The 22,755-nt window shown below is 48.9% G+C and overlaps 1 protein-coding gene across 1 annotated transcript in view; it reads right to left on the bottom strand.

Moving 5' to 3' along the window:
• ANO2 (anoctamin 2) overlaps positions 1 to 22,755 on the bottom strand; it is a 346,820-nt gene that overhangs the window by 37,122 nt on the left and 286,943 nt on the right. Inside the window, exons 17-19 of the mRNA XM_047787771.1 lie at positions 11,609 to 11,720; positions 9,376 to 9,433; positions 9,112 to 9,212 (exon numbers count right to left, since the gene is read on the bottom strand). Of these exons, the coding sequence (XP_047643727.1) occupies positions 9,112 to 9,212; positions 9,376 to 9,433; positions 11,609 to 11,720 (271 nt within the window). The remainder of the gene's footprint in view (positions 1 to 9,111; positions 9,213 to 9,375; positions 9,434 to 11,608; positions 11,721 to 22,755) is intronic.

The raw sequence follows: 22,755 nt of genomic DNA, 5'->3' as shown, positions 1-22,755 counted from the left end.
GGTTAAGGGCTCAGTGTTGCCTTGGCTGTGTAGCATAGGTCCCAACTGTGGCTCTGACTCAATCCCTGGCCCAGGAACTTCCACATGCCCCACGTATGGCCATAAATTAAAAAAAAAAAAAAAAAAAGAAACAATTCTTTCCGCTGTTTGATAAGCAACAAGAGAGTTGGCCCTTCCCTTCAAATGCTGAGACAGCCCTATTGTCTAAGAGGTCACCTATCCATCCTCTTCATGGGGGAGGAAAGGTGTTTAGAAAGTACTAGTAAGATGCTATCTTCCAAGCTCCAATATTTTCATATCTTAATAGCATAAATAGTATCATATGCCCATTAAAGCCAAGCTCAATGTTGTCCATCGGGGTGAACTGTATGCCCCTCATACAGTTTCCATGCCCCTTTCCTATGGTGAAGCTCAAAGCCCCAGCATGACTATATCAGAAGACAGGGCTCTTAGGAGGTAATGAAGGCTAAATGAGGTCATAAAGGTGGAACCAAAGGATTATTCACCTTATAAGGAAAGGAAGAGACGGTGACCTCTCTCTCTACCACATGAGGTCACAGTGAGGAAGGAGTCATCTGGAAGTCAGGCCCTCCCTAGAAAACAAACACTGCCCGTCCTTAACTTGGATTTTCCAGCCTTCGGAATGGTGAGAAAATACACCTCTGTTGTATAAGCCCCCCTGGTCTATGGTATTTTGTCATGGCTGCCTGAGTGGACAAAGCCAACTGCATACCGAACAAGATAAGAACAGCCCTGCCTCTCTGGGTTGGTATGAGGATGAAGTGAAACAATGTTTATACCATCCCTAGCCCAATATCTAGATGCTGTAAGCATTCAGTAGATGTGATCTACGATTATCTTTAAGATTAAATGCTAAAATAGGTCAAAGATACAGTCTTTTCCTACCTCCAACTGATATACAATACACAGAGAAGGAAATTAGGAGAAGGAGCAAGGTCCTAGTTCTGCTGGCCAATCCAAGAGAAAACTTCTAGGAGATGGTGGGAAGAGAACGAATGGTAGAGCAGTGAGAACAATGGATGTGAAGAGTTTAAAGGGATCATGAAATCCATGCTCCACCCAAATGCAGGAATCCTCCCCACACTCACATCCTCACCCAAGACCACCCAACCCTTCTGGAGCTATTTCCAAAGGAGGGCTCTGGAAACCATTAGGCATCCCACGCTCTTGTTAGAAAGTGTTCTGACAGTTAGTGAAATCCAATCATTCAAAATGATGTTTTGATCAATGTCTTGTCTAATATCATTTGTCATCAAGAAGCTGCAGTATTGCAGAGTGGGTAAAAGTCTGATCGCTGATGTTATGACATAGTTGTTGAAAAAGCCGGTTTCACATCTCACCAACTACATTTTCTTGGGAAAGTTACTGCAACTCCATAGCCTTTAGTTTTCTTATCTATAAGATGAGGACATACATGTTAAGGAGGCTGTTGGGTCAGTTAAAGGAGATAAACTATGTAACATGCTTCATGTAGGGCTTGGTACCTGCTAAGAGCTCCATAAATCTATTATTGTCTTATCGTTGTCCTTATCATCATCATCCCAGGCAGATATAAAGAATGAGTTGAGATCCATGGAAGCAACAGTAAAATAAAATGTGTTACAATAAAATAGCAAGAAATAGTTCTGTGCTCAGAAGAAACTAAGAAAAGCCTAAACGGAGGCTAAAGATTCTGAAGCCAAATAGGAGGAAATGACTGAGATCTTGTCTGAGAGTAGGGATAGAAGGAGAGATGAAGAGAAAACATGAAGAAGAGAGAGACAAGAAAAAAGGAAGGAAAAGAAGGGAGGGAGAGGGGGAAAGAGGAAGGGGAGGTACAGAACCAGAACTCAAATGGAGACTTTTCCTCCAGGTACCAGTAATCAGAAAACTCAGCTACATCTTTAGCAAAGAACAATAAATAGTTTCAATTAAGATGGGAAAGAGAGAGTGGTGTGATGGGAAGGTGTGTTCCAGGCAGAGGGAATTATTTGTGCAACAGCCAAAGACAGCGTGTGAATGGCTCACTGCAAGGACTAAAAGGTGTTAAAAATGTTAGGAGCAGAGAGCAGGAGAGAGAAAGTGATGAAAAGTGACTTGAAAGGTAGCACAAGTTTGTGAAGATGGCCTTGTAAACCTTCTGATGCAGGGATTTAAGTGAGAGGTTATGGTAGTTGAGGCTAGGACTATAGCAATAGACATGACGGGACGTGAACAGATTCAAACACACTTAGGAGGTGAAGTTAAGAAGTTGATGGGAAATTGCACTTGGGAAGGGAAAAGGAACCAAGGCTATTCACCAGAGTCCTTGGCCATGTGTGTGGATGGAGTTTGCTAAGCTGGGGGACACAAGAGACAAGGGGGGAGGAGGAAACAACCAGGGTTACAAGTAAGCAACAGTATTTTCCTTGGGTCTAGAGCTCTGAAAACAGATCTGGGTTGGAGCTAGAGATCTGAGAATCATCACAGAGCAATGGAAACTCTAGAAATGAATGATTCCTGTGGAGGAGAAGGAATATCAACAGTTAAGAGATGGGTGGAGGGGAAAAAGCCTTCAGAGGGTGAGGAAGGAACAGTCCTAGGCTCAGAAACTCAACTGTGACACCACGCAATACCCTGGGAGTGGGTCCAAAAATCCACAACTAATTCTTAGGAGCCCCTCCTTCCCAGGAATTCCCTCCAGGAGATCTCAGTGCCCATTAAAAAATAAGAATAAAGGAAGTCCCCAAAAAGCAGGATTTAAGAGGAATCCTGCAAGTTGTATAACATGCAGATGGGCCATTTGGAAAGCTTCAGACTATGATTCCGACCTTATGATGGACTTGCTTGTTAAAATAACTCCTTTGATGTTACCCCTGTACCCTTTTCATCTGTTATTTTTCTGTCCCTTGTTAATGACAAGGTTGGGAAACTCTGTCCGGAAGCCTCAGAGCCTTTCCTCTGCTTGTGCCCCACAGGCTCACCCTGAGACCCTGGTGATCCTGGGCCACACCTTGGCCTCCCAGCTGCAGAAACTGGGGCCCTGGGCAGTGGTCCACAGATGCAGGCTCCACATACCTTGAGCCCCATGAAAGAAGGCAGGACCAGGCCCAGGATGGGCTGAAGAAGAGAAACACATCAACCTGGGGCTATGGATTCTTCCCCTTGACACCTGACAGGATTCAGATGTGTTCCTTAAACTTCTGATTCACGGCCAGATCCCAGTGTATCAGAGGGGAACACGCACCTCCCCTGCCTGTGATGGCTTTAAAGAGAGACTGTTTTATGTCTTGAAATATGATATTTATCACATTTATCAAAAAATAGAAGCAAGTTTACAAAATTTTCCTGGCTGTGTCTAGGGATATATGGCGGTTATGGTGGGGTGTGAGCTGGTGCTCCTAGCAAGAATAGGGGTTGGGGGACATTTTGGCAGTCAAAGTATTAATCAATCTGCTCTGTCCAGCTCAGAAGTCACTCAGGGAAGAACTGGGCATTTTAAAAAGAGAGCATTTACCCTCTCTCTCTCTCTCTTTCACTCACTCACACACACACACACACACACACACACAAATTCATCTCTGAATGATAGAAAGCTATTTCCAATTTTGCTTCATGGAAAACTGGAGCTGAGTTTGAGATAAAGTTATAGGGAGGAGCTGGGGCACAGGGTGGCATGTTCTGGGGGCACCATGCCATTTGGATCCAAGTCCATTTTGCACAAACGCATACAGGAATAGTGGTGTGTGTGTGGGTGTGTGTGTGGTGGGGGGATGAGGAAGATCCCCATTAGGGTCTCAGGTAATAAATAGCACAAGATCAGATTCTGCCCTGCCACCAGCCACATCTGAAGTCATCTCAGAGGGAGCTTCCAGTGACCATTATTCTGGGACCCGTTATGTTCAAACCTCCTGGCTCCCCTCTGGAAAGCATCTGCCACAACTGCATCAGGCCCCGGGAGCCTGGGGTTGTGTGAGTGGGGACAGTCCAAGGCCGGACCATACAACCTCAGTTTTATCTATTGTCAGGTCCTCATTGGCCTCAGAGCTGCCTTTAAAGCACCCAGTGTCCCCAGTTTTGCTGCTTTGAAAGCACCTCATTTCTCCATCTCCAGGGTCTCTGAAGCAGGTCTAGCAAAAGTGGGACACACTTCTGTTTGGGGGATGGTGGCTGGACAGAGCTGGCTCTGTCAGGGCACCTAGCAGATTAAGGAGCAGCAAGGGAAATGTCTGAAACCTATAGACACTTATCCAAGGTCCCAAAGGGCAGCTATACAGTATTCATGGATATGCCTGGTATCTGTGCCATCCCCGTGGAGGTCTTTGGAGTTAAGTGGCGAGAACACTGTTCTAAGCCAATGTCTCCCAAGCACCAGCAGTTCATGTGATGTTTTTGGAAGGTTGCTAGACTTGACCTTACATCCGTTAGGGCACCTGGGAGAATGATTTCCTTTACCCTGGCTCCCTGCAAACCCCAAGAATGGTTCTTCCTTTCTTGGAGGCCCATATTTTCTCTTTTCTAGATAGCTGAGCAAATATCCAAGCTGTATTTTTAGCAGCCATGTGTCTCTCTAGAATCAATTTCCCAAGGTCACACAGTGAGGATACTGAGATGCTGGGATTTAAACCCAGATCTATTAGACAGTCTCTGCCTCCACCAAGGAGGTAAAGACCACTGGGTCTAATTTTTATAATTTAGCTGGTCCTTCGTCATTGTCAGGCTCAACTATCACTTCTCTTTTGCCTATAAAATACTTTTTTCCTTGCTTATTTCATGCTTCTCAACTCTGTCATACATCAGGATACCGCCAGGTGCTGGAATGGACAGGTCTAGTTCACTGCGAGTAGACTCTGAGTAGGGAGTGGAAGACCCAGTGATCATAATCACGGTGATTTCGTGTGAAGGAACTCAAAGCAGAGCCTGCAGAATGAGAGAACTTTGAAGATAAAAGACCCTAGGGAAGAACTTTCGCTCTACATCTCTGAATTCAACTACACAATTGGGTTGTGCATGTCCATTAGCAGACCAGCAACTGAAACGAGGAAAAACCTTTTGAAACCAAAGTGACCTGTACTGGAATCGGCAATGACCAGTTTCACTGAACAGAGGAGAGGTTCACAGAGCTAGAGCTGAAATGACTATACCTTAGAGGTTGTTTCATTATTATAACTATATACATTTTATATATATATATATATATACACACACACACAGACACACATACATAATATATATATACACATTATATATATATAATATCCTATTATAGGTTATGTATTATTGTATCTTTTTCATCAAAAGATGGGACAGTAAGACATAGGAAGTGACTTGCTCAGCTTCATGAACTACTATGCAAATGCCATCCACTAAAATGTGGCATATTAAACACACATCAAGCATAAAGAAGGAAATTTGAGCCTTCAAGGAAAACAGCCGTGTGTTAGTTTTACCTGCTATGAAGCTGATGGAGTTGACGCAACCTACTGTCCAAACGCATGCCTGAGTTCTTGCCTCTCTTACACTCTAAAAAACGACTTCTGGATTTGCGTATATGTATGACCAGATTGCTCTGATGTACAACAGAAATTATCACAACCTTGTAGATCAACTATGCTTCAATGAAATTGAACAAAAAAGACTTCTGGGTCCAGAGGGGCTGTGCCAAGTGGTAGAGCAGATGCCCCGGGATGAAAAAATGGGCATCTCATGCCCACAAGCTGCACACAATTCCATCCATAGCAGAATACCAAGTGTATCACAAAGACAGGTGTCTTCCCCAGATGCTGGAAGGGGAATGGAGACTTTCCTTTGTAGCAGTGGTGGAGGGGGCTGGTCTCTCGGCTTCAAAGGGGCCAGATGTGGCTTTGGCACATCTTTCTTAGGTCTTTATATTTTCTGGATGTTTGTCCATAGCAAATGTGTTCTCTCGGAGATGGTAAGCTCCTAGACCACAGCGGCCATGTGTTGCACCAGCTTTGCCTGATGACTATCACCGAGTGACTTGCAGTCAGAAAGCTGGGAACAGGGTACTGTTTCAGGGGGCTGAGGTTCTCGAGAGCGATGACTTCCTAACTGATGACTAGAGGCTGGCTTAAGCAGAGAGATGCCAATGTTCTCCTTCCTCTCCTCCAAGAAAAAGCACACACCCAGGTGCCCTCTGAGACTGTGGGGACAGAGAAACAGCCTAACTGATGGCAGGTGATGATGAGACCCATTCTGAGGACTGGGATGGCAAAACGTTACGAATCAATGTTAAAGATTCTCATTCGGAGTTCTGGTCGTGGCTCAGTGGTTAACAAACCCGACTAGGTTCGATCCCTGACCCTGCTCAGTGGGTTAAGGATCCAGTGTTGCCATGAGCAACAGACACAGCTTGGATCCTGCATTGCTGTGGCTGTGGTGTAGGCCGGCAGCTACAGCTCCAATTCAACTCCTAGCCTGGGAACCTCCATATGCTGTGGGTACGGCCCTAAAAAGACCAAAAAAAAATTTTTTTTTAATTAAAAAAAAAAAAAAAAGATTCTCATTCCTAGAAGTAGGAGTCTCTAAAAAGGGTTTTCCTTCCAGATAAATGTAATTTTCTCCATTGTAACTTTAGCTCTCTTGGTGTGTTTCTGAGTAAGACCAACGAATAGACTTTTCTGGAGAACTTTCAGTCACACTGGGAACAGTGACTGGCGTAGTTTTCCCAGGAGAAAGGATCAGATAGTATATATTCTAATGGTTCTGTTCGGCCCAAGAAACCTAGGGCTCAGGGACCTTTAAACAGATGGAGAGAGATTCTGGGCCCCTGCTCTCGCCATGACCTTGGCATGACCCAAGGCTGGTCCAAGACTGCCATGGCAACACCTGAGTCAGGAAGTGTTTTGATAAGCCTAGTCAGTCTGTCATTGGTTTAGAAAAGATAATCTATATCCAAGGGAAGCTGTTACTTTAAACAAAATAATGGCAGGCCAACTTCTTACATGTGGCGGTGGCAGCCTTCTTTCAAGACATAGACCCAGCCTAGAAAAAACTCCTCTGCTTATAAAGCCTGCCTGGGGAGTTCCCATTGTGGCACAGCAGAAACAAATCTGACTAAGAACCACGAGGTTGCAGGCCTGATCCCTGGCCTCACTCAATGGGTTAAGGATCTGGCGTTGCCGTCGCAGACACAGCTTGGATCTGACGTTGTTGTGACTGTAGCTGTAGCAGCTGTAGCTCTGATTCAACCGGCAGCTGTAGCTCTGATTCAACCCCTAGCCTGGGAACCTCCACATGCCATGGATGTGGCCCTAAAAAAAGAAAATTAATTAATTAATTAATTAATTAAAGCCTACTTTGATGGCTCCGAGATGCCTGACCTTTTGCTCTGAATTCTGACAGAGTTTGCACCGCATAGGGAATACCCAGGCACGCATATAGTCTGTTTTCTCTCCCAAACTAAAAAACTAATCTCTGAGAAGATCAGGACCACTTCATGTATAGATTTCTTTATTTAATTGCATACGCATCTTGGTATAGGTTAATGAAAAAAACCCAGAGAAGCTTGTGTTATGGACTGAATGTTTTTGTTCCCTCCAGAACACATGTGTTGAAGTCCTACCTCCCATTGTGATGGCATTAGGAGGTAGGGGTGCTGCGAGGTAATGAGGTTCAGGTGAGGCCATGAGGGTGGGGCTTCCGGGATGGGATTAGCGCCCTTATAAGAAGAGGAAAACACTGGAGCCCTCCTCCACGTAGACATAAAAAAGGGGTTATAGGAGTCAGTGTTTCTCACCAGAACCAAATCTGCTGGCACCTTAATCTTGAACTTTATGGCCTCCAGAACTGTGAGAAATGAATGTCCATATTTGGCCACCCAGTCGGTGTTATTTTGTTGCAGCAACTCAAGCTGATGAAGACAGCTGGGACCCCTCAGACTGAAGTTTTGCTGATGTAGCTCTGGAGCATCTAATTCTCATTTTTTAAATATCTGAGCCTCATGAGCCAAGAGATGGAGCAGTGGTATTCCCTGCAACCCTCCCGCAGTGTGAACAGTGTCATTCCCGGTTATATAGCTGAGAGCCTGGTTCTCAAGCCCTTAAAGAATATTCTGTCCACCACTTATTTTTCTTAAATTCCTTAAACCAGCCAGAGTGGATTCCAAGGTCTGCAACCAAGGGCCCAGGCCAATGACATGAACAAATGCAGCTGGAAAGAAAGGGCTCAAACTGCTTTCGTTATGGCAGGACTTCTTGGGACCATTAAAATGATATGCATAGGCAATCTCCAAGAGGGGGACAGAGTGTGGCAGTGTCTTCACCTAACCGTGTGGGGACTGTTTGATGACTGCAGCCCAGAAGGGTTAATCTTGCAGAAAGTGTGCAAAGACCTCCGAGCCTGGTACAGATTATCTATCTGGTCCTAAACAGAATTGGCCCAGCTTGTAAGCGTGACACCTGATCATCTCTGTCGTTCCCTGGAGGGCTGATGGCCAGGCCAGCTGAAAATACACCCTGAAAGGCATTTCTTCTTTACACCAAAAAGGAAATGGAAATGAAAGGCAGAGGGGGCTGCATTTTTCTTTGACCTGAAGGTAGACTTACACCTGTAACATCCTCCTCTTTGGATCCAGTGCCCGTGAGTCACTGTGTATTTTCATGACTCCCTCAATGTAAAACCTAATGAGAGAAGTCCTTCTATGAAATTTGTATAAAACTATATGGGAGGGGAGAAGAGAATCCACGTGAAAATCTGTTCTGCGTTTCACTAGCTATGCATCCTTCCCCTCCTAAGATCATATATTTCACAGTTTCACAGGGATTTTTTCTAAGTGATTGCATTACATTTCAATTTTTCATATTCATTCATCCACCATATTGAAAGTCTCTTTTCCTTTTTTTAGTGGGAGGGGTATAACAATCAATTATGCACTTTGAGGTCCGAGATGCCTGATTTCCAGCTCTGTCACTTACTCATTATAGGCACTTGAGCAAGTGCTTAACGTTTCTGAGCCTCAAATACCCCCAATATGACTGGCAAAAAAAAAGGGGCTCTACTGGCAAGTAGAGAGAGGAGGAAATAGCCAAGCTGTCTTAGAAGAGGAGCGGTCATGACATCCTACAGAAAGCCTGGAAGCAAGGAGAGAAGCAAGAGGGGTTCGGTACTCACGGGACTCCGATCTCAAAGATGTTGTTCTGGATCAGCTGCTTCCCCAGCATGATGATGCTGAGCTGGATGCACAGCTCCATGAGGCAGCCCCCAGGGGCACACTGCAGGGAGGAGGAGACGCGGGAGGGGGCGATCAGGCCAAGTGGAGCCCAGGGAGGCAGGGGTGTGAACTAAGCCAGGTTGTGCTGGGGATGATGAGGGGGAGGGCTGGGAGGGCACCCACGAACCACTAGCCCGGCACAAAACACCAGGGGCTCTACTTGCCTCTTCCATGCGGTAACCATCAAACACATAGACATAGCTTCCAGGTCGGCCCACAAACCTGAGAGGGAGAAGGGGGGAACAGTTAGGGAAAGAAAGAGGAAGTCAGGGTGGTCCAAGGGCATGCCTTCTGAGGGGACTGGTCACCACCCATGTCCTCCTTGAAGGACCAGCCAGGTGGGTGCTAAATCACCAGGGAAGAAGTTGACACCTGTTATCAATGAATAATCATCTACAGCACATGGGGTTCCCCTCTTAACCTGGTCAAATCTCAGAGGGTATGGGCTGAGGCTGGGTCTGGTGGGGCTGGAAAAGTCACGTGTCTGTGAATGTGTGATAATTTCAGAGCCTAAACCCCATGAAGCTTGGACTGCCTCTAAGTGTATGGTCTCCGCCCCTTCCCCTAGCTGGTGTCGAGAAATGAGTTCTGATTGCAATTCCTCCATGAGGATTTGATTTCCCAGGAAATGAAGGCCAAAGTGGACTAAAGTTACAAGTGGAGATTCCTGGGACCAAAAAAGAAAAACCTAGACTGTTACTGAAAATACTCAAAGGAATAGAAGAAGCCTGCCTCATTCCTCTTCTAAGACCTAAGGGTCTATTGTGTTGGGAGATAAGAAGGCTGGGCAGGTGGGGGCAGGGCAGAGAAAAAGAAGAAAAGCCAACCATGGAAGAAGACAGGTCATCAGAAGAATCCTACTTACTTGAAATGTCACCCTCTCACCCATCTATGGAAATCCTACTTGTCTATTTGAGGTTCAGCTTCACCTTCCTTCTCTGTGGAGTCTTCTTGTCTCTGTTCACAATGAAGTGTTCCCCTAACACTTTCTTTATGCCTTTTATTACAACACTTACTGCATATTACAGTGTGCTGTTGCCAAGACTATCTCTTTCAAAAGACCACAAGTTGATCTAAGGGTCAGCACCCTATTATTTTTTTCCTGGAATATCATATGTATGCAAGTTTCTATTTATATTAAATCTAGATATAAATCACCAAAGAGGTATATAATCATTACTCCAAAGAACCTCTCTGCTACTATAATTTCATGAGCATCAAGAGCAGAGGTCCTGAGAAGAGGGTTGTGGTTTGGGTCACAAACACATTTATAGGAAATTATAAAACTTGGATGATGACAGTTCTTGCTATCACCGCCTGCTTGATGCATTTTCAGTTCTAGGGAAACTTCCTGACATAGTTGATGTCTACTGGGAAATCGTGGAGGGAGCCAACTGATCCGACCACAAACAATGTTTATTAGAAGTGATTTTATATCCATGATGGTTATATAATAAAGACTATGACTGGTCATTGCCCCTGATCTCTGGGAAGAGCCTATAAATCCTTGGAATTTCCTGACAGAAGTGTCTTTGTTACTCATGGTGAGCCCCTGGGACTATACCTAAGTTTATGCTAAGGCGATCACTCGGATTGGGGGGGAGGCCACGCCAGAAAGACCAACCCTACGGTTAGAGGGTTGGGGCTTTGAGCCAAGTAAAAGCAGCCTGACTTGAGGGAGATGGACTGAGGATTGAGTTCAATCACCTGAGCAACCCCAATAAAAACTCTGGACACTGAAGCCTGGATGAGCATCTTGACTGGTGGTGCGCATTGATGTACCAGAAAGCTGACATCCCGAGGACATTCTGAGGACATGGGAGTTTGTTTTTAGGATGCTCCTACACCTTGCCCTAAGTGCCTCTCCCATTCGCCAGTTTGGAGTTGCATCTCTTTGCTAATAATAACACTGTCATTTTAAGAATAGCACATTCCAAGCTCTGCAAGCTGAATTATCAAACCTGAGGGGTTAGTGATTTTAGCCATTTGGTCAGAATCCCTAGCGGCCTGAGAACCCCAGCATTTGCAATAGTGTCTGAAGTGAGGGCAGTCTCATGAGAGACCGTGCTCTTAATCTGCGATGTCCACACTACCTCTGGGTAGTTGGCAGCAGACTTGTACTGCAAAATCGAAGTGCCCCTGGCTAGACATGAAATTCCCTCCTGCCACATCCTCACAGTTGGGAGATACAAATTCTTCTAAGACTAGCCCTTCAGGGCCCAGAGCAAAATAACCATAGAGTTTCCCATTTCATCAGAATCTGAAGATGCTCATCCAACAGAGCCAGGTGGAAATGAGAATGGGGAATAGGACTGAGAATGTAAAGTGACAATGGGGAGAGGCTGACTCAGTCCTAGTGACTCATTGTCCTTCCATGTGTGGCACCAATATACTCACCTCCCCTTGAAAAAGGCCACATAGAAGATGGGCGAGTAGGCATTGACAAACTTTAGCAAGAAAGCCTTGAGTATCAGGCGCTCTTCAAATGTCTGCTCTGTTTTTGGAACCTCTGAAAGAGAAGAGCGAAGCTGCTAAGACTGAGTGAGAGATTTCCTGCCTCTCCAGAGTTTTGACCCCATGACATGAGCCATTATCAATCAGTATACTCCTCCAGAGTAGAAACCAAGGGAGACCCATGGAAGAGCCAGTGGATAGCTGGGCAGAGAGCTTGGTGGGTGGGGTCTTTAAGACCATGACAAAGAGCTTGGCAAAGAGGTTACTGGACCACACTCTTCAGGAGCAGAAGGAAAGCACTAACCCCACCACATGTGCACTGATGGCGAGAACCCAAAGTATGCTGAGCATAGGGCCAAAGCGCCAAGGCCACAATGGCCAGGGAGTTCCGTGTCCAGATGAGCCCATGTGTGGACCCACCTGACCTGTCTGCCCACTTGGCTTGCCCATAGCTTTTACAGGATTAGATAAGTGAGCATAAGACCCTGTTCTTTCCCTCTGAATGCCCTTCCCATTTCCTCATGCACAAGTCCTTTGCATCCTTTGGCATCCTGATCAAATGTTCCCCACCATCTCCTTCCCGAAGCCTTCTCAGATGCCTTCAGCTGGGAGTAATCGCTCTGTTTTCTTCTACAGTACTTTAATTTCTCTGTACCATCCTATGTCCTTTGAAAATCACAATAATAGCAACTTTCATTGACTGTCTGGGTCTCAGATTGGATTACCCTCTAAGTCTTCCCTCACTTGGCACATGATAGACTTCAGCAAATGATATTGTCCTAAACAACATCATCATCACCACCATTTATCACCATCACCACCACCCCCATCATCATCACAACCACCATCTCCCTTACCACCCCAACATTATCACTACCAACACCATCACTGTCACCACCCCCCCATCATCATCACTATCATCACCACCACCACTACCCCCCATCATCATCACAACCATCATCTCCCTTACCACCCCAACATTATCATCACCATCACCAACACCAACAACATCACCAACACCATCACTGTCACTACCAACCCCATCATCATCGCTATCATCACCACCACCCCCATCATCACAGCCATCATCTCCCTTACCACCCCAACATTATCATCATCACCACCATTACCTCCATCACCATCGCCACCACCACCCCCATCATCACTACCACCATCTCCCTAACCACCACCACCATCACCATCATCACCGCCACCACCCCCATCATCATCACTCCCACCATCACCCCACCACCACTGTCATTGCCATCACCACCATCACCAACACCATGATGACCAGCATCATCACCATCATGCAGGTCCAGCATCACTGCTTTCAACAGCACAGGTGGGCCATCAGAGGCCAGATGTTTGTCCCCTGAGGTTCTGGACATCATTTCCACATGATTACTGATAACCTTCTACCAATCAACAGTGAGGATGGCTGGCAAGCAGTTGGGAAAGTTTAGTCAACATAGCCTCTGTCCCCACCCCATCAAACCAGAGCCTAAGCTTCCTGAAATCCTCCAGACAAATTCTGGCGATAGCACTGCCTGCTAGGGAGTCTGGAGATACCATCCTATTCTTATAGGAGATGAGTTTGGAAGAGATATCCCTCAGCTAATAGGCGGCTTTGTGGCTTTCTTTTTCCTGTCCCACCTGGACAGACACATGTGCAGTCCCATGGACAGCAGTGCTGGGCAATCCCACCCCGCCTGGCCCAATAAGCATTGGGATAACGTCTTGTACTCACCATGTACAGTTAACGCTGCCACTTCTGTCAGTTCTTTGGCTTATATATGTTAGCAAAGCCCCTCCAATCTTTATCCTAGAAGGGCTTCCCCTCCCTGCTTCACATCCTGCCTTACAAAGAGGCTGGGATGCCCTCTTGATTTACATTCATTGTATCCTTCCTGGAGCTCCAGATCCACTTCGCCTCCCTCAGCCTGACTCTTTTCACCCTGACTAAAGGTATCAATTTGGAGGCCCAGGTGGAAATGCCTGCCATTGATTTCTAAGGTCACTTGCCATTTTAAGATCTCATAACTCTGAACCCCCAAGTAGCTGTTAACCCCATCACTTTCCCTACCCCTATCCCCCTCACCCCCACCATGTACAGGTGGGTGGCTTTTTTACAATAAGTGGGGTCAGAGAGATACATCTTCTGGAAGGACCACAGCTGGTGTCAGATATACTCTGCTATACGCAGTTAACGAATGAATGACATGACATGACATTAAAAAGAAAAAAAACACATTATTTGGAATACTGAAAAAATATTTATCTTTCACTAAAAATTTCCTATCACCTTCCAAGAAGGGCAAAGCCTAAGGAGAGACTCCTGTCCATTGAGCAGGATAACAAATGTGAAGATACTAGAGAAGCAGCCAAAGAGAGTGAAATTCCCTACTTAAGATAAGAGATGGGGGTGCTGTAGGTGGATTCAGGACCCAGAAAAGGGGAGACCGGGTGCTCTGGGAGGGGAGAGGGCAGAGAGGGGAATGAGGGTGCTGCTGTCGAAGCAGAAACTGAGTGACAGGTGGGGGGCAAGGGGGATGGGGGGATGCCCAGTGGAAATTTTCATTAACTCCTGGTGTATAATTTGTAGTGTGACCTCTCCTTTTATTTGCCACTCCCCCGAATCTCCCGTAAAGATTTATTAAACCCTGCATTCCTTATCAGTAATCAAAGAATCCCGGATTGATTCTTAGGGGAGGGATGTGCCAACAGATTGAATCCTACTTCCGGATGGGCATAGAGATGTGAGCAGAGACTGCCGGCTGCACCTGTTGTAGCTGAGTTACAGAGGAGAGCGACTGGGAACAGAGGGAGATGGAGAGAGAGGAGGAGGAAGGAAGGAAGGAAGGGTGGGTGGGAGGGAGAAAAACGTCACCGTGCCAATGGATGTTGAGGCCATCAAGCCATCAGTCACTGCAGCCGCCCTTGACTGTGTACCCTGAGGGGATTTAGGATGGAGAAAAGCGGGATACTGGCCCTAGATAGATAGTTAAGGTGCATATCAAAGGAATGATTTCAATGAGCCCAGCCTCTTGCCTCTTCCCATGCATAAAAAAGTGCTAAATTCATTACCTTGTGAATTAACAGCAATCTTTTGATGTTGCAACTACCTGGTTTTTGTTGCAAAAACTCTTATATATCCTGGCTCCTCCCTAACCTCTGGGGAGCAAAGAGCTATCTGAGATGCTGCCTCCCAGGCTTAAGTCCTCAGAAAGTCCGCCAAATAAAACATAATTCTCGACTTTTAGGTTGTGTGATTTTTTTCAGTCAACAGAAGGAAGGAAAAAGAGAGGGAAGGAAGGCAGGGACCTTTTTCAAAAGGAATAGGAGCCTCTGCCCAGGATGCCCGAGGCGACCAGTTCAACAGTAACTTAATCACATCTTGTCCCTCACTTTTTACTATGTGGAGGGTAAGAAAATTAAAACCGATGTCACCTGAAAAGTAAGTCATCAGGCCAGTGGCTCTGAAAATTTGGAAAACTCATCTTGTAATGTACCTAGAAGGGGATTAAGGTGAAGACATGGAGAGGCAAGTGTTTTTGCTTTTCTTTTATAATCGCCTTTGAACTTCTTGGACTCAGATCTCCGGAACCCTACAGGGAATTCCTCCAAGTTCTCTGGGAAGACAAGCCAGTCATTTCAGAGCTCCTTGCTCCAATTGGAAAGGGGTGGCTCTCTTTCTGCATCCTGATAAATCATGGGCCTGATTAGTATGTATTGGTTTTATTTATTTATTTTGTCTTTTTGTCCTTTTTAGGGCCACACCCGCGGCATATGGAGGTTCCCAGGCTAGGGGTCCAATTGGAGCTACAGCTGCCAGCCTACACCACAGCCACGGCAACACCAGATCTGAGCCAAGTCTGTGACCTACACTACAGCTCACGGCAACGCCGGATCCTTAACCCACTGAGCGATATCAGAGATCAAACCTGCAACCTCATGGTTCCTCGTCGGATTCACTTCTGCTTCGCCACAACAGAACTCCTGGTTTTATTTCTAAAACCACCCCTGCCTATGCTTTCAGGGCCATGAGCCACCATAGATAATGGGCATTTCCAATAAACAATCCAAAGCCACTTGGTGGGCCATTCAATCAGCTGGGTGCCCCATCTCAGAGAGCTCTGTGCTCCCCAACTTGGGGGGCCTTGCTGAGGCTTCTGGGGAAGAAGAGCTTCAGGGGGCACCTCCCAGGAGGAGAGAAGATGGAGGCCCTGCAGCTCCGTGGGACTTTGGGTCTGTTTCAACAGCTAACACAGCAACTATGACTGAAAAAATGGAACAGGTTTTGCGGGGTCCACTGGGGGTTGATGGTACAGGACAGGTAGGGCCCTCCAGGCCCCTCACAGGACACAGAATCTGGAGTGGTCCAGAGAAAAGGGCCTGGCCTTGTGTTTCATAAAACCCTAAATTCAGTGCCTTTAGACATCAATTGCCACAGAGATGGAGAGGAGAGTCAACATGGAGAGAGCCTGAGAAGGGAGAAGGCAAGCCCTCTCCACCCTGCACATATTCTGAAGTCCCGCCTCCCCCAGGAAGCCACCCCAGATTGACTGGAGGCCATCTGAGAGTTTCCTCCCCATGCCCCCTTCACACCAAGTTGGAGCAGGTTTTGGACAGAGGGCAGACTCTAGGACCAGGAGAGGCCATCAGATAGAATGCCTGTGCAGTGGCTCCATGACCCAACCCCCTTTAAGTGTTAAACCTCTGGTGTGTTGTGTCATGAAAAAATATGAGTATAAATGATCCAGCTGTAAACTGTCTTGGAAAATAATTAGCATGAAAGCCTGAGCGAGTCCCAGGAGGCCAGCTCAGAATTCAAAGTCCCCAGAGTTCCATCCTAATCATATGGAAACAGCATGGCCTGCAAGGGGATGCGAGCTGCCCAAGTGGAACTTCGGCAAAGCAGCTCGTCCTAACGGGTGCATGTCCCCAGCAATCCAGTGGATACAGAATGATGGAGATGAGACAAAATGAGGAGAGGAGGTGGCCAGGTGCATCTTGCAACCAGTTGCAGCCCTGGCACTGCTCTGGGCGGGATGGAGGGCTGGAAGCTGTGTGGCTGAGTCAGAAAGCCAGGGGCCGGGGGGTGAGGGGGCTCCTCTCCCCCAGGGCAGATCAAGCTTTTGCAAACAGCGATGTTTCCTGACAGCCCAGCCATCTGGCCTTCCCTTTGTGTGTGTGTGTGTGTGTGTGTGTGTCTGTGTGTGCGTACGCGCGTGCGTGCACACATGGGTGTGTGTGGGTTTGTGTTGAGGGGCGGGCCCAGCCTCCTGTGTGATGTTGTTGCCTTGTTTATGCCTTGGGGAGGGAATCACTGAGCAGAAACTAGCCAGCTGGGTAATTAAGCAGCTGGCGCCTCACTTGTGTTCTGTGTGCCCCAGAGCTGGAGACGAAGGAGGGGTGTTCCTGAGCTGCTCTTCCAGCCCTTGAGAGTTTCTGAGCACCAGAGGCCCGGCCCTTAGAGTCAGAAAGAGCACGGTTGCCTCCAGATCAAGGGACCGCGGCCCAGCCCCAGGTGGTAGCACCCTGGGGCATGTCCTTACAAGGGAGGGGGACACCAAAGGAAGAGTGCACCTGGACAGAGATGGGGACAGACAGAGGGCAGCGTTCTGTTCTGGGTCATCCGGCAGAATGCCACATCCAGTGCCTACCACGTGCCTGGCGCCGGGATGTGCGTGACCCGGGGTCTCCGTTCTCTGTCACGGAGGCTCTACGAGGATGTTCCTTGCACGCCACCACCTGGTTCACAACCGCAGACATGGTGCCAGCGGAGCCACCTGGCAAACACACTCACTGGTCTCGACACGGAGCCCCCAGGGAGCAGGGCTGGAGTCCATCCCCTCGTGTCTTCCCAGGGGAAGATCACCCACAGGGAAGGTTTTCACCTTGCCCATCATTACCTTTTCTTATTCAATACATGTCCGGCACATGACTGTTGCGTGCCAGGCACTGGGCACAGGAAATACAGCTGTGTGCCAGACCAATAAGCTCCTTGCCATATGGAGCGTCTGGTCCAGAGGAGGGAGGAAGATGCATGTCGGAGGGCGGTGGGTGCTGAAGGAATCTGCAGGGAGATGGGAGGAGAAGGAAAGGGAGACAGGAATCCTGCTTCAATCGGAGTGACCAGGAAAGGTCTCAGAGGAGGAGACCTCTCAGCGGACACCTGCAGGATGGGGAGGAGCTGGGGGCATGGGCTCTGGGGATGGAACAGACAATCTCAGGGGCTGGAGCATCCACAGCAAGGAGAAAGGATGAGGCAGAGGGATGGAGGGGATGGGGCTCTGGAGCCACCGGGAAGATTTGAGAGTCACTGGACGCACAGTGGGAAGTCACTGCAGGGTTTGTGCAGGGAAGAGGTCCAGTGATGCTTAAGGAGAGAAGGATCACAGGAAACGGATCATGCATGTGTGGCTGGGGGGTGGGGGACAGAAGGGGAAGCAGAGGGACAAACCAGGAACGTGCGGTTGTCCAGGCAGGACACAGTCAATATTAGGCGGGAATGTGTGAAAAGCGATCAGAGTCGGGAAATGCGTGAAGGTGGAAGAAGCAATAGCGTCCTGGGCATGAAAAGAAGAGGCCTCAATGTGGAGGGGGCACTGAGTGACTTCCCAAGTCCTCCCTGCCCTGGCTGGGGTCCTGCTTCTATAAGACAGGTGATGTGAGGCCATGAAAAGAGCAGGAGAGGACCCTGGGTCGGCAGCAAGAAGACCTTTCCTTCCCAGTTTCCCAAAATAAGTGGTTTACCCTTCTGAACCTCATCATCCTCAAGCCGAAAAAAGGCACCTTCGTGAAAGCCCTGGAGACGAAGTCTGGAAGGCACCGGCATAGCGCTAGGTCTCAAACACTGGACTTTGGCAGGACAAAGTCGCAAGGCACTCTGTTAGATGTTTCATCTGTACTGTCGTGTCCTCTCCTTTGGTAAGAGCGACACCAGTGAGGGACCCCCAGATCCTGAACTCAGCCATCTTAGGAGGCTGGGAGGGGTGTTTTGGCATCACCTGGGATAGAGGGGGCCCCTAAAGTCACTGAGAGGTGGAGTGGGGGTGTCATCAGACCTACTTGTTTTGAAAGGTTAAGAAAACAAGCCATATGCAACCAGGGTGGACTTCCAGGGAGAAGGGAGTCTGGGTCTGTGTGATGGATGATGGGAGGGGATGATGGAGACACAGAGGGAGGGGGATGTGCCCTGAAAGCAGGGGACCCTGGGATCTGCAGATCTTTGCTGGCGTTTCCTCTGAAGGAGAGGACTGCCCCTTCTTGAAGAGGCCAGTGGCCTGTCTGGGATCTGCCATGTGGAGGGGCCATCTCTGCAGTGGTCCAGCCTCTCCTGTCCAAGGTGACAGGGCCAGCATCCAACAGCAGTGGATGACCCTCTAGCCATGACACCTCGGAGGTGAAGAGCTGGTCACACTCCAGGCATCTCCCTGCTTAAGCGCGGCTGTTGGCCTGACCCTCTATCGGGCAGGAACCAGCAGGAAACAGACTTCACTGCAGATGGTTCAGAGGAAGCAATGTCAATGAAGGCACCCCTCACAGCAGGGAGGGGACAGCAGAGGACGCGGTGTCAGGGGAGCCCAGCAAACACCATGCGGGAGCACTCATTCTGCAGAAGCTGTAATTACAAAAGGATGTGGTTTCACCGGAGATGAGGGAGAAAGAGGAGAAGGAGAACCGGGGACAAGCAGCGAAAATGGCCCCCTTCTCTCTCCTCTACCCTCGGAGCGCCTTCCATCAACGGGCTGAACCTGGCCCACAGCCATGCGGGAGCCTGGTGATAGCATCTGCCCAGCGTCGGGGGCACAGACCGTGGTGCAGAGGGTTGGAGAAGCGCCTGGAGGGAAAATGTGGCCAGCAGAGAAGGACCACCATGCCTCCCTTGCCTTCCCATGGGTTAAGGCTCTGGGTCTTAGAAAACTCAAAGGAAGGGAGAGGAATGTAGGGGGCCTCCTGCTCAAAGGAGAGATGAGTGTTTCAGTGATGAACTGGAAAAATGAAAGAGACATGTTCACAGTTACGACTCAAGCCTGGAAGGAATTCTCAGCAATCATAGGAAACTATTACAAGTAGCCGTGCTACTAAGAATAGCTCCATCGCACTGGAAGAAATTGTTCTACAAACTCCGGGCTGGAACCATGATCACGTCGTCTGTACTGCGAGCAGCAGCCTCCCACCAACCCCTCTCCTTCCCAGACAACAGTTATAGGTCCTTTAAGTCGACGAGGTGACGAAGGGGAAGAGGGGTCCTCAGACAATGGCAGGATCCACTCTGGCCACAGCCCTCCCCTGGCCTCCCAGATGGGCCGGCCGGAGGCCACCCAGGGAGGCAGGGGCTGGTGGCAGAGCAGAAAGTCACCCCAGCAGACCTGATTCTCAGGCTAGATTTCCAATTACCAGCCCTGTGGTCTCCCCCGCACCCCCACGAAGACACAGGTCTCAGCCCGGCCCACACGCATCCCCGCGTATCCACACACATCCGCACGCAGGCATGTGGAGCCACACTTGCTCCAGCAGCACACTCCTGCCCCAGCTCCGGCTGCAAGGGCGCCCCCTCCCCTTGTCCCCATCCTGGGAGCCAGTAAAGCAGCCCTTCACCCTGCGCTCTGAAAACACAAACTCCACATTAGATCTGCCCCCTCTGTACCCCAAATGTTCCTCCTGAAAGATTTTGTAATGTGCCGGCGGCTTCGGTTCTGACGTTCCTCCTCCTTTTCCCTTGCTTCCCTCTCCTCTCACCTTAGTGGTCAGATATGGCCAAGGATGCAAAATTCCAGACTCAGGATGTCCTGATGGTATTTCAAGTCTTCAATAAAAATTTTGTTTTTAATTTAAGAAAGCCTAGGGGACCCCAAAGTCTGCGGGCCTGAGCCAGGGGCTTGCTCCCATTGTCTCATCTCCCTACTTGTCTTCAGGGCCCTCCTCCCCTCACCCTCGACCTGACATTTCCAAGGTGGGTGCATTGCACTGCACATCTTCAGGGGTCTCTCTGTTCTTTTCCATGTCCTGACACATTGAGAATTTTCCGAGGAGAGAGGACAGCGACGTATTTCCAGGCGGTGGAGCATCATGGTCTTAGCAAGGACACGGAGGCCAGTGTCCGCATCACTTACAGCCAGAGGACCCTGGGCCTGGGGGAGGGTTGAGCGCTCCTACATCCACTGGGCTGTTTTGAGGTTAAATATACTAACATATATAAAGGGCTTAGAACAAGGCTTGGCCCAGGGGAGGGTGTGTGTCCATGTCCACTCTCACACACCACTCTTAACTGTGGGCTTGGTCGAGCTGCCACACCTCTTCAGGCTTCTCACAAATAAAATGGAAGAAATGAGGCAGGACACTGCGTTCCAACACCTGCCACCGGCTGCTACACCAGGGGCTTCAGTAACCAGGTCCCTTCTCACCCGTCCTTCTGTCTCTGCCCTGCCCCCACCTCGGCAACATCTGGGGCAGCGACACTCAGGGGCCAGGTGTCAGCAATATCTAAACACCTGACAAACACAGCCTTTTCCTAAGAACTGGAGCCTTTGGGCACAACAACTGTGTTTCAGGAACACACAGTGAGCCCAACTCTGTGACCAGGAGAGGCTCGATCACACTTCAGGATGAATCCTACAGCCTCACACACAACCCACGACTTTGCGGAGGTTTGAAAGGCGAGGAAGAGGAGCGGAAGGGGGAGGAAGAACTGGCATCAGAGAAAGATGCTGATCAAGACAAGTTGATGGCAGCTGGATTATTCCAAGTGGATTATTCCAAGCTGGATTATTGCAGGCCAAGCCAGACCCAGGCCCATGCCGGCCATGATGGGACCCTACCATTTCAGAGCACCGGACACCCTGGTCCCCAACACGTGGGCTTGGAACCCCATCTGAACCCTATGTCCTGACCACAAGAAGAAGCTGCAATGGTCTGAATGTCTGTGTCCCCCAAATTCATGTCCCTTTGCGGAATCCTAACCCACAAAGGGAAAGTATCAGGAAGGGGGGGTGCTCTGGGAGGTGCTACAGTCACGAGGGTGGAGCCCTCAAGAATAGGATTAGCTCCCTATGAAAAGAGACCCCACAGAGCTCCCTGGCTCCTTCCACGCATGAGGACCCAGCAGGAAGGTGGCCACCTACAACCCAGAAGAGGGCCTTCACCAGAACCCGGCCATGCTGGCCCCCTCACCCTGGACTTCCAGGCGCCAGAATGCTGAGAAATGAGTTTCTGTTGTTTATCAGTCACCCAGTCCATGGTCTTTTGTTACAGCAGAACTGGTGGAGGAACCAGATCCTTTCCCTCCGACCCCCTGTGACCTTCCAGGAAAGAACAGATCACTGGGGGCTTAGACAGGCCTGGTCCCACCCTCTCCCTGGGATCCTCACAAGCTTCAGTGAGTGATGCTTGCTGGCTGGGGCTACACACTCGGGACAGCACCGTGGGCCTTGGCCCACAAGGCCCCGGAGCATCTTCATTTCCCTAGAAACCCCGCCCCCCAGCCGCAGGCTTCTGTTCAGTGTCTGCTCCACCAAGACCATGTGGCCTCCAGATTATAGTGGGTCTTGCACCCAAGCCCCTGACTATTGTTTTCACAGCCATCAGGTAGACACCTACTGTCTCTAACTATCACTGCAGACTCCATCAATCACGCTCAAGGCATTTAACACATTCTGTCTTTTCTCATAAATACTTGGGGCGAGAACAGGCCTCAGATAGGCCTGATGCTGGGACCTGTTGAAGGACCATCCTAGGAAATGGGTCTTCCATCACCCAGCTTTGCAGGAGACACTCGGGAGCTCGCTGGGATTGTTTACACCAGCTGTTTGCACCTGCTTACAAAGCGCGTGGTCACAGCCCCCACATCAGGAGACATGGGGCAGGAAGCCAGAAGGGTATTAACCCAGCGTGAGAATAGCAGAAGAAACCCTAGCTTGGCAGGACCCTCGTCCCATCGGGTGGCATTATCCATAGCTTTCTGTCCCCGTGGGGGCTGGGGGGGGGCCCTGAAACCACACCTCCTCTGCAGGTAGGCAGGTCATGCCCTGCTGTGCAACACCACCTCATTAACCTGCCAACTCTGCTATTAAGGAAAATGCTAG

Source organism: Phacochoerus africanus, chromosome 7, assembly GCF_016906955.1.
Source record: "Phacochoerus africanus isolate WHEZ1 chromosome 7, ROS_Pafr_v1, whole genome shotgun sequence".
NCBI lineage: Eukaryota > Metazoa > Chordata > Mammalia > Artiodactyla > Suidae > Phacochoerus > Phacochoerus africanus.
This window is presented reverse-complemented; position numbering and strand designations above follow the sequence as displayed.